The sequence below is a fragment of the Rhea americana genome, unplaced genomic scaffold (genome assembly GCF_003343005.1).
Source record: "Rhea americana isolate MKP2758 unplaced genomic scaffold, rheAme1 scaffold_52, whole genome shotgun sequence".
Taxonomy (NCBI): Eukaryota; Metazoa; Chordata; class Aves; order Rheiformes; family Rheidae; genus Rhea; species Rhea americana.
Window position 1 is genome coordinate 4,328,671 of NW_028186668.1, and position 11,648 is coordinate 4,340,318.

The 11,648-nt window shown below is 41.9% G+C and overlaps 1 protein-coding gene across 2 annotated transcripts in view; it reads left to right on the forward strand.

Annotated features, from left to right (window-relative positions):
* The window catches only part of COL4A2 (collagen type IV alpha 2 chain), a 141,954-nt gene extending 133,091 nt beyond the window's left edge, over positions 1-8,863 (forward strand). For both annotated transcript variants that reach the window (XM_085318130.1, XM_085318131.1), the window contains exons 42-48: positions 779-940; positions 1,067-1,165; positions 1,886-2,032; positions 2,642-2,758; positions 3,571-3,762; positions 4,093-4,379; positions 7,356-8,863. In XM_085318130.1, the coding sequence (XP_085174256.1) occupies positions 779-940; positions 1,067-1,165; positions 1,886-2,032; positions 2,642-2,758; positions 3,571-3,762; positions 4,093-4,379; positions 7,356-7,610 (1,259 nt within the window). In that variant the 3' untranslated portion in view covers positions 7,611-8,863. The remainder of the gene's footprint in view (positions 1-778; positions 941-1,066; positions 1,166-1,885; positions 2,033-2,641; positions 2,759-3,570; positions 3,763-4,092; positions 4,380-7,355) is intronic.
* The last annotated feature ends 2,785 nt before the right edge of the window (positions 8,864-11,648 follow it).

The following is an 11,648-nucleotide window of genomic DNA, read 5'->3' on the forward strand; positions in this document are numbered from 1 at the left end:
GCAATCAGGAGAGTAAGCACCAGAATGCTATCTCCCAGCTGAAATGCTGAGATGAACATGGTGCTCTCTTATATGGTCCACTGCATCTCTTGTTCTTATCCATGTACGATCCAGTTTTAACAGGCAGAGCAACAGGTACCATACTCCAAACCTTGGTTAGTAAATCCCTCTCTCCTTGGAACCAAGGCTCAAATCTGTATCTCGCATCAGGCAGAAGAGATAACTRAACAAAAACTTGCCAGGTTTAGCTTCAGGTAATAGGTAATTTGGAGGGGGGGGAATGCTGTCATCAGAATTTTCAAGACAGAATGAGGTAATTATTTGTATCCAGATGTTCAGCTGAAGCACTAGTGAAGTACCACCAGGCACTGAGTCAGGTACCTCTGGTACCTGCTGGTTTCCCTACAGTTACTTGGAAAATTTAGGACCCTGCAGGGAGGYACTTAGTGAAATGGGGCATTTGCTGGGGAAGGGGAGCTTTTCAAAGGCTATACCTCAGTGGGCACCTCAGTTTTGCTGGAGTMTGGCTTTAGATGGCACCATGCTTTATAGGATTTAGCTCTAATTCCTCTGCCATTCSAGCAGAAGGGCATGCCAGGCTAATAGCAGTAGTAGGAGGAGTGCTGAATGAGTCTATTGGGGCACTAAGCATCAGCTTTCTAYTTAAATTAAGGAAATAAAACCTGACAGGGTACAATTAGAAAGCACTCTTAGTTCTTCCTATGTCCATGTCTTAAGGCAGTATAATCAGATTACAACCCCAATGTGTTTTAAATAGGCTACCCAGGACTGCAGGGGCAGCCTGGGATACCATCTCCACCAGGAAGCAAAGGAGAAAGTGGACAACCAGGTGTGAGTGGACAAATTGGCCCAAAAGGTATTAGAGGTGATCCYGGACCAACAGGAAGACCAGGGACTCCAGGGTATCCAGGACCAAAAGGTAAGGGTAGGCAAGTCTGGTCAACTTGGGGCTATTCGGTGCTACCACAGATTTAGTAGCACTATTCTTGAATTCACATGATCTGCACTGAAATGCAATAATGTCATATGTCGTTTTACATTAAAGGTCGTAAGGGTGAACAAGGTGTCATCGGCTTTATGGGCACAGTAGGATTCCCAGGTGATTTGGGACCCATCGGACCCAAGGGGGATAGAGGAGTAACTGGTAAGTAAAGACATTCAGATGCTTGGCTCTTTCTAAACTACTGGTTTTACAGCCACACAGAGCTGACGTGACTGGCCCTGCTTTGAGCGGGAGGTTGGGCTAGGTGTCCTCTRGAGCCGCTTCTGACCTACATGATTCTGTGTGGGCCCTGGCAAGTTGCAGTGGACAGGCACCTGAATTTAACATGGGTAGCTTACTGTTTGCCTCAATGAAATTTATTTTGTGTGAGGTGCCAACTTCAAATTCAGAGCCATTTTTGGAGGAGAAAAAAGATGGGAACATTTGTGATTTAAACTACTAACACCTGCACTAAACCTCGAGACTAGGCCTACTGGATATTTAGAAATATTAAAAAATACCTCTTTCCATCTATACAAACTGTCGTGTACCTATGTCTGCAGAAGCTCACCAAAAGGTGATGCTGCACCTCCAAGTGCTGTTGGCTCCTTTGGGGGAATGTCACAGCTTCCTATGTCATAACTAAGGAAGCAGTAGCATTTTTTTATTCCTTTTGCTTATCTTCATGCTATCCAAGAGAAGACACTCTCCATSTTCACACATATTTCTCCAGTACTGTACAGCTGCTATACCCAACATGGTGAATTACAATGATCCCTTTCTCAAATTTGCAGCCAAGCAACAACAAGTCTGTGGATGAAAGCACACTAAGGAAATACAGGGCTTTTTTGTCAAACTGTCTCCTCTTGCCACCTATTACAGGCTTTCAGGGGCCTCCAGGCTCTCCTGGGCTGCCCCCGCTTCCTCCGAGATTGGTTGCTGAGCAAGGTTCACCAGGACCCCGTGGAAATATAGGACCCCAAGGAGGCCCAGGAGACATGGGACCTCAGGGCCCAGCAGGCGATCCAGGTAGGAGTCACACATCAGAGGAAAGCTCGGTTCCCCTAGAACAGTGAGGCTGTCAGAGCACTGCTTTGGCTCTCTCCAGTGCTAAGTTCTGTGAGTCAGAAAGGAAAGGCAAATTTGGGTCTTTCAAAGTTAGGTGGTTAGCTTTCCTCCTCCTTGTCCTAGCATTCAAGCCGTTACCAAGACAGGAGAAAACTTTGGCAACGCTCACATAACCCAAACAACATCAGACAAGGATCTCATTTAAACCCAGACTGAAAGTCTCTGATGGAAATGGGTGCATCCATGAGAGCATGCTTTGACCCAGGGAAGGTAACACGGTTAGTGATGTGCAAACCTGACGCAATACACCTGGCCTACTGACTCCATCAGGAATGTGTGGTGCTAGCAAGAGTGAAAGGTCAGCGTTGTGGGACTCACGTAGTCTTGATCACCGCAGCCTTTTCCAGTGAAGTCAGTGCTGCTTGCCTGAGCAAGAGCATAGGATTTTGATTTAGTGTAAATCAGTAAACCCGGCAGACAGGGCTGAACATGTGCAAGTAGAGCAGTTTAAAGTGGGTACCATGTGTCTATCACTGCAGTGACTATGCTCATTACCCTTGTTGGTGCAAGGTTTCAGAGGCGCACCGGGGGACCCAGGACCCCAGGGCAGGGATGGCATTCCAGCTCCTCCCGGCTTCAGAGGGGAACAAGGAGCAACAGGGTTTCAGGGCCCGGTGGGATTTGAAGGTAAGTCATACTGCACTTCTGCTTTTCCCATTTCACTATCCTAAATTGTTCTGTAGCTACTTCTGTATCTCTGAGGGCAGGAAGAGAGAAAGTTTGTGTCTTCACAGTTCCTTCACAAGGTACCACTGACTAACGTTTTAGGGAGGTAGCTTAAACCAAAGTTTTCAGAATAATTTTTGTTAGATGTAGAGCTTGGTGCGTTCGTATGAGTAAATTTGTTCTGATCTGAGTATATGTTTGTATTGTCTCTATTTGCTTCAGCCTGGAGTTTTACTAGCAGCATGTAAATAAATGTTCGGATAGGTGATAGGTAGCGTTTAAGGGAACATATTTATAAAAGAAATACTTGTGTGCTTATTCAGTTGAAAACCAGAAACATTACCATTTTAACTAGCTAAAGCACACAGACAAAAAAAGGTGTTTTCAGGAGTTTTAACTCTGTGAAGGCAAATGCAAGAAACTCAAAAAACATTGGTTAATCTTGAATGAGTAAAATGTYTTTAAGGAAAAATGTGTTCATTTGATTTGTATGACAGATGCTGAAATTCATCAGAACCTTATATGTGACTTTCCCTGTCTCTGATAATGAAGTATGTCATTTAGAAACCAGAGAGCCTGATCCAGCACCCATCAACTTCATAATCAATTGCTTTAATCCTACAACTGCAGCTGTTTTAATAATAATTTGCCATGAGAAGATGGTGTCTCACAATTGAGCTTTGCTTATAGGCAGCTTAGCTGAAACATCAGCTAGTRTCAGGGAATTTGTGGGATCTTGAAGTAAGTCACGTTATTTTTTCCCCTCCTCTAAGGTCAGCCAGGCCGCCCCGGTAGCCCCGGGCTGCCAGGCATGCCGGGTCGCAGTGTTAGCATTGGCTACCTGCTGGTGAAGCACAGCCAGTCCGAGCAAGAGCCGATGTGTCCGATTGGTATGAACAAACTCTGGAGCGGATACAGCCTACTGTACTTCGAAGGACAAGAAAAAGCACACAACCAGGACCTAGGTGCGTCTACGTTTCCCTAYGAATTACTGGCATCAGCAGACATCTCCATTCCATATCCTCTGACTGGGGAAAAAGAAAAGAAAAAAAAAGAGAGAAAATTGGGACTGTGGCAAATAGGCTTAGGAAGCACCAAAATAAGATAAAAACCATTTATGCACTGGGAGAGATCTAGCAAGTGATTAGGGCAGTTTGAAGGGGACTGTAAAGCCAGGGAAACATTACGGCATGGAGGGTTTTATTAACATATGTTTATGAAGGTGCAGGAAACTAGAAACGTGCATCGTCTTCTGTGAGAATTGATAGCCATAATTTTTTTTTTCCTTTAAACAGGGCTGGCCGGCTCATGTTTGGCTCGTTTTAGTACTATGCCRTTCCTCTACTGTAACCCTGGAGATATTTGTTATTATGCAAATCGAAATGATAAATCCTACTGGCTCTCAACTACAGCACCTCTTCCAATGATGCCTGTGGCAGAAGAAGAAATTAAACCATATATCAGTCGCTGCTCCGTTTGCGAGGCGCCAGCTGTGGCCATTGCTGTCCATAGCCAAGAAGCTTCAATACCTCATTGCCCTGAAGGCTGGCGCAGTTTGTGGATTGGATATTCCTTCCTTATGGTATTTGTTCTCCCATGTGAWGCTTTGTGTGGCACTGAGTTTTAAATTTGAGCCTTAGATGCTCATAAAATTGTTGTGTTTTAGGTCTAGTAACATCAAAATCACGCATTGTCCTGAGRAAGCAGGATTACAAAGCTAGTTTCTAGGAAGCAGATCAGAAACAAAATTTTGTGAATTGCAGAGGAAATTGMGTCTTTGTCAGAATAGCATGTGGAGTCCTTACTTTGTACACAGAGTTATGTCTGAGAGCAGAACAGAGGGACAGCTGTGGATAAGCAAATAAAAATGCACTGAGGTGCAACATTAGCCTACAAAGCATTTTCACATCTAGAGGAAGAGTGGGAGTTACTGACTAAGAAACTGACCTGGAAAACAAAACAAAACAAAACAAAAATTTCCACTCCTTTTGGTAACTCAAAATCCCTGATGTAGAGAATTTAGATGTTAAAATGTTTCAGCTAGTCTAGAAAGAGAGAGAGAGTTTCTTTGTTGATTTTAAAACTAACAGTGTTGCATCTCTAATAGCAACAGGAGCTGTATATCTCCTATTGCTCATAGGATCTCTTAAATCTGTGATTTTTTTTTTTAACTAGGAAATGGAGTCTAATGGGAAAGCTTAGAAGTAGATGTGCAGTAGGAGACCTAATCAAGGGCCCTCACCTGCCTATCTTGCTCACTTAAACTCAGATCTGTTACCTGTGCTAGACTGTACAGAGGGATGGYGTAAGCACCCAGAAGAGGTAACACAGTAAACAGCCTTTAGAATATGTTCACGGGAATGATCTGACACGTGTTTACTTATCTGGCTTGCTGTAGACTAGAGTCAAACCCCAACAGCATGCCTGTCTTAGAAACTCAATAAACACTGGACTGAATGCCCAAGTAATCAAAGTTAGAGGAAAGAAAAAAGATTTCTCTGGCAGAAAACATCACAGAAAAACTTCAGTCAGCCTTTCCTATKAATCATTTATTTGGCAAAAGCCTTAAATTTTCAGAAATAGAAGTAAAAAGCAAGCTGGTATTTTTCATTTAGTTAACAGAAAAGAAGTTTTGAGAAAAAGTAGATAAAATTTTTGACCAGCCCTACACTTGACCTTTCTTTTGCTTCTGTAAAACACATCTGATACCAATCTCATAACTAATCCTTGGAATGCTTGAGGAGTAACTAAACATTTGTAAAGCCCTGTGTAAATAGCAAGCATTGTTAAGGGCAAAGTTGTCACCTTGGCAAGAATTGTTTGCTAGGAYAAAGTCTGCCAATACCAAGGAACATACATGGGGAAGAGTTTCAGAAGATAAGTTTTCACATTTTTCCCAGCTAGTCTTCAAAGCAAATGGAGTGTTTGGTATACRCACTTTGTGAAGTTTTTGCTTCTTGTGCAACCTCTGAAGGAAAAGTACACCCATTCATGGTTATCTCAGAGTACATACTGTTTTGCTTCCTTAGCTGAAATTTGTCACCTCCTTCCCCTGGGTAAGGCCCAGTCATGAAGGGAGTAGTCATGGGCCCTTGCCCAAGCAGCCCTGCTAAGTCAAAAACATTTTGTGTAGGAAGGGCACTCCATCATAAAGTGGCCTAAAAGGTAGAGTGGTATAAGCCTTGCAGAAGAATAAAGGCCCTGGCCAATGAAAGAATAGATATTACAGAAATTACAGTGGGAGACTGTACACTGAGCATAGAAATGCCAAGTTTGTTGTCAAGCGGGCCTGCTCGCAAAACAGTGCTCAAACAGCATGGGAGCTCTCCAGCTCCCACTGCAAAGGCATCAAGCTTTGTTCTTCCAGAGGGATAAAAGAATAGGTTAGCCCTTGAACTTCACAGCTTAGCATGACAGCCTTTCAGTTYAGCATCATCTTGAGAATTTGCAAGGCAGCTGAAACGCCTCACAGGGCTAAAAAAAGCAAAAAACAAATAAAGAAAAACACCTAGATGTCAGCAGCATGTAACACCAGTCAACGATCAGAGTCCATTATGCTATTAAAAGGTGGCCACTTCTGTTATTTATATGAGAACAGTGGGCCCTGTGCAGCATAAGCCAAGTAATTAAGGTGTACACCTTTGTTCATACATGTAATATGGTGTTTATTAAAAGAAAGGCAGAAAAACATATTGAATGTGCCCAATAGATTTGTCCTTACATCTGCAAAACTCTTGATCAACTTTATTCTCAGGCTGCTTTATGTATATCCCAAATTCCTTCAGTTTTTAACAAAATTGAATGGCATCATTTAAAAATGCAGCTACATGGTTCTTAAAGGGCGACAAGAAATGCCTGTTTTTTCAGAGGTGCCTTTGACAAAACAAAAGTAAGTAACATTCTGTTCATTAATATAGTGCATGTTAAAGGTAACAGTTGAGTGGTTTAAAGAAGCATAACTTTGGTTTAATTTGCTGTTAATGAATGTGCCGTAGAGGGGATTATTTATAGGAATAAAGACTATTTTTCCCCACTGTGCTCTTCATATGTGATGCAGAGTATTAAAGACACTATGATAAGGAAAATTCCAGTTAAGTATATGGGGAAAAAATTTCTTCTCAGTGAGCGTAATCAAAGGCAGGAACAAGTTACTCAGAGCATCCTCAGAGCTATTCACAACTTGACAGTGCCCTGGAGCAACGTAGTGCAACTTCGAAGCTGACTCTGCTCTGAGCAGGAGATTGGCTGAAATGACCTCCAGAGGGCCCTTCTAACCTAAATTAGTCTTCAATTCCAATGACTTTCAACAGTGACAATCTTAAGATGTTTGTCAGAAGAGTTTAAAGTGACATTACCATACGAAATAGTTCCTTTGTATAGATAAAGTATAGCCAAACCCTTTAGGTTTACCTATGTGTAAGATTAGCCCGCTCTCTGCTTCTAAGCTTTTGGAGTAATTCTGCTCTGTTTTCTTTTTTTTCCCCTTTCCCCATGTGCAAGTTTTTGACAGCATTGCCTGAGGTTATACTCTGAACACTACCCTCCTTGTCTCTTTTAGCACACTGCAGCTGGTGATGAAGGTGGAGGACAGTCGTTGGTTTCTCCTGGGAGCTGCCTGGAAGATTTCAGAGCTACTCCTTTCATTGAATGCAATGGCGCACGTGGAACTTGTCACTACTTTGCAAATAAATACAGCTTCTGGCTCACTACGATTGACCAGCCGTTCCAAAGCAAGCCCTCAGCAGATACGCTCAAGGCAGGACTCATCCGAAGTCATATCAGCAGATGTCAAGTCTGTATGAAAAATCTATAGAAGTCCTTCATAGTATGAGGAACCTGCTTATAGCATGGTTCTTATACAGTGAAACCTTCTATGATGTTTAGATAATTTGAATAAATCATTTGGTGCTTTTTTAACTTATTACCTCAWCCCTAGGTGCAAGACAAATTAAGTATAACACACACATGTAGTGCTGTGTTATCTTACTATACAATATATATTTTTGCTAGTCTAACGTGATGTCATTTGCCAACTGATACAAATACTCTCAGCTTTGAAATACCAAAAAATTTCCAATAATAAATGGTTACCTTGGTCAGATACCACTGCATTTACTCTAAGAGAATATATATATCTATTCTATTAACTGTATTTGTCACAACAGTAAACACTAACTGCTGTAGTTCACTCAAACAATTAATGTRCARTGATCAAAACAAGTGTTAAACTCTTGCAAAATGCTGAAAGTATACTCTGTTAAAGGCTTGTGTCCAGCATTAAAACCTAACTTTGATGTCAGTATTTTATGTGTGGGCATTTCCAACAAACGCAAAACAATCATCTTTTTACTGTATCTGTTTTTTCAAGCCTCACCCCGCTTTATCTCCTTAGCATCGGCAATAGCAGAGAAGCCCACAGATGCCCCCAAAATAGCAACTACTAAATGCAGTGCTCTTCCTCTTTTGATTAGACTTTATGATGAAAATCATACTATTTTATAAGCCTGATGAATTTTTTAGACCTATCCCAGGCCAAAAGATCACTAAAATGCTCTCCTGCATTCCCAATCTGTTTTGAATGTTCATTCTGTGTCATGCTATGCACACAGCATCAACACTGAGTATTTTTTGCATTGCAGCTTTTCCACTCTGAAACCAAGCCACTCATCACAAACAGATTTTAATTATATGCTGCTGAAACAGTTATTGCATGTAGGGTATGTTTTCCAGGAGGGTATATTTTCCAGGAGGGTATATTGCTCGGTGCCACATTATCTTCAAATCCAGACCTTTCAGACCTGCCAACTGCCTGTCCTGAAGGCACATAGTTCTGGTGGCCAGGGACATGTGGCAGTATGATGACCAGTGTACATCCATCCGTGGAAAAGTAGGAGGGAAGGAAGCAGGTAGCTATTTGACACCATCTTTTCCTATAGAGAGCCATGCTACTGCATGCAGGCTAGATGACCAGAAAAACTGCTCTTTCCTTCTATAGAAAGAAGGAAAGTTGTCTGTCACTGCTACCAGAGAGGAAATTAAAAAAAAAAAGAAAGAAAAAGAAAAAAACTTCAAACTGTTCATTCTCTTCCTATTTACATGGTCTGGTTACACACCTGAACACTTAAAACTGTAATTGAAGAGACTTTTGAAAAAAGGATTTTTTTTTTCTGCAATTCACCTCTCTCCTGCTTCAGTTGTCTATTGGCTTTTGTAATTATGTTCCATTCTCACTGTATCATAAATAAAATTTGGGTTTTTTTATACACCTCTATTTGTTGACAGTTTGTAAATTTGTATTTTGTAAAGTGCTTTTTTCTATGAAATTGTTATCGATTACTCTTTTGAATTACTTTACTTGCACCTAAGGCAGAAAAAAATACACCCAAAAAATTCCTTCCACTGAAGTTTGAACTCTTCAATCAGCTATACACTTGTTTTTCTCATGAAACTTGTAAAAGATTTAAAAGGAAAGTTGTGTTTCTAGAATTGCATGTTTAAGCTGAACTACTAAGACAATATTTCATCTGTTGTTAGACAGGAAGAATTGGCATGTTGCACTTTAAAGTGAATTATTATTCAAGAAACCAACATTAACCAAACTTAACAAGTTACCTCTGCAAAATATAGAAAGTATAAACTAAGTTCACAGCTAACATGCTTTCTAACCCAGATAAGTTGTACAGATGTGTCCACAGAGAAATTACCAAGAGCAGATCCTGAAATTAGCTTTGTTGCTGTCTATCTGTATGCATAAAAGGCATCCTCCTAATGAACATCACACTAGTATTTGTGTCAGCTAAATAAAATGTTCAGAATTGGAAACATATTGGAGGCAATAGTAGCCAAAGCTGTCCCATATTTGCCAAACACTTGAGATTACACGTGGCAGTAACAAGTGCCCCAGAGTCATCAATTTACCTCTTCAGGTCTCGCTGTACCTTGATGGTTGTGCGATGATCAAACATTCATCTCCTAAGACTTTTACAATGCGCACTTCTACTGTGCAACTCAACACAGTAAGTATTTTAAGGGAAGTCATGAAGAGGTTATGCAAATCTGTAAAAAAAAAACACATTAAATCAGGGACAAGAGCTCGTTATTTGGATTTTAGTGACTAACGTGTTGTCTAAACTTTCCATGCAGTTAATTTTTCTGCATGTAAAACAGAGGTCTTTCTCTGAGAGTTTCTTTACATCYTATTTTTCTCTGACATCATATAATCTGTTCCTAACAAGTTTGTTCAGCACTGGAGTTAATAGGTCAGGCACGTAGTTCAGGGAACAAGGAAAAAAAAAACACACACACACACACACACAATAATCGTGCCACGCAGACTTGAACTTTTGTACCTCATTTTTGTACGTCATGTACTTCAGTTCTGTGTGCTTATATCCAAGTTCTCCAAAGCRTGCTTAATCACTTTATTTTAAAAAGGAAGGGAGCTGATGCACACAGACACGTGGACTACTTCAAGCAGCCAGAGGATTTCACCCTGGGAGCTAACCTTGAGCACACTACAGAGCACTGAGGAACGCTGACTAACTCAAATCACTTCTTAGCCACAAGTTTACATCCCCAATGCACCTACTCTCAGGAAGTCAGAACATTTTTATACAGAAAAACACAGCTATAATGAAACAGAACAATCTCTTCACTGAAGTATGGAGCTCCAGCCCTGGGATGGAAAAAAAAAAAAAAAATAGGTGTTTTGCTTGTTCTTGACTAGCAATCAAATCTTTTGATTCAAAGCACCTGATTGGTTTCCTACACTTTGCTTTTTGAAAGCATCCTAGGATGTAATGTACTCCTGAGCCTGGAAAAGTTGAACAAGATGATGTTCCCCTTCTGCAGGGGATAGTGCATTGGTTTATTGGCATTTGTATAGCAATGTCAGTGTAACTCTCCCCTTCCTACCTAATCTGGCAAGGGATGTTAAGGACATCAGGAAGGGCTTCTTCAAATACATCAGTAGCAAGAGAAGGACTAGAGAAAATGTGGGCCTGCTGCTGAATGGGGCAGGGGCCCTGGTGGCAAGGGATACAGAGAAGGCAGAATTACTGAATGCCTTCTTTGCTTCAGTCCTCACTGCTCAGGGCAGCCCTCAAGAATCCCAGAGCCTGGATGTAAGGGAGAAAGGAGGACTTTCCTTTGGTTGAGGAGGATAGGATTAGAGATCTTCTGGGCAGGCTAGACATCCACAGATCCATGGGCCCTGATGGGATGCACCCACAGGTACTGAGGGAGTTGGCAGATGTTGTTGCCAGGCCTCTCTCCAGCATCTTTGAAAAGTCCTGGAGAACTGGAGAGGTGCCGGAGGACTGGAAGAAAGCCAGTGTCACTCCAGTCTTCAAGAAGGGCAAGAAGGAGGATCCAGGCAACTATAGGCCTGTCAGCTTCACCAYCATCCCTGGAAAGGTGATGGAACAGCTCCTTCTGGATGTCATCTCCAGGCATATGGAGGAGAAGAAGGTGATCAGGAGTAGCCAGCATGGATTCACCAAGGGGAAAAATCCTGCTTAACCAATCTGATAGCCTTCTATCRTGGAATGACTGGCTGGGTAGATGAGGGAAGAGCAGAGGAYGTTGTGTATCTTGACTTCAGTAAGGCTTTTGACACTGTCTCCTCCAAGATAAGCTCAGGAAGTGTGGGTTAGACGAGTGGACAGTGAGGTGGACTGAGAACTGGCTGAAAGGCAGAGCTCAGAGAGTTGTCATCAGTGGCGTGGAGTGGCAGTGGAGTCTAGCTGGAGGCCTGTGGCTAGTGGCATCACCCAGGGCTCAGTACTGGGTCCCATCCTGTTCAACTTATTCATCAATGACCTGGATGAGGGGACAGAGTGCCTCCTCAGCA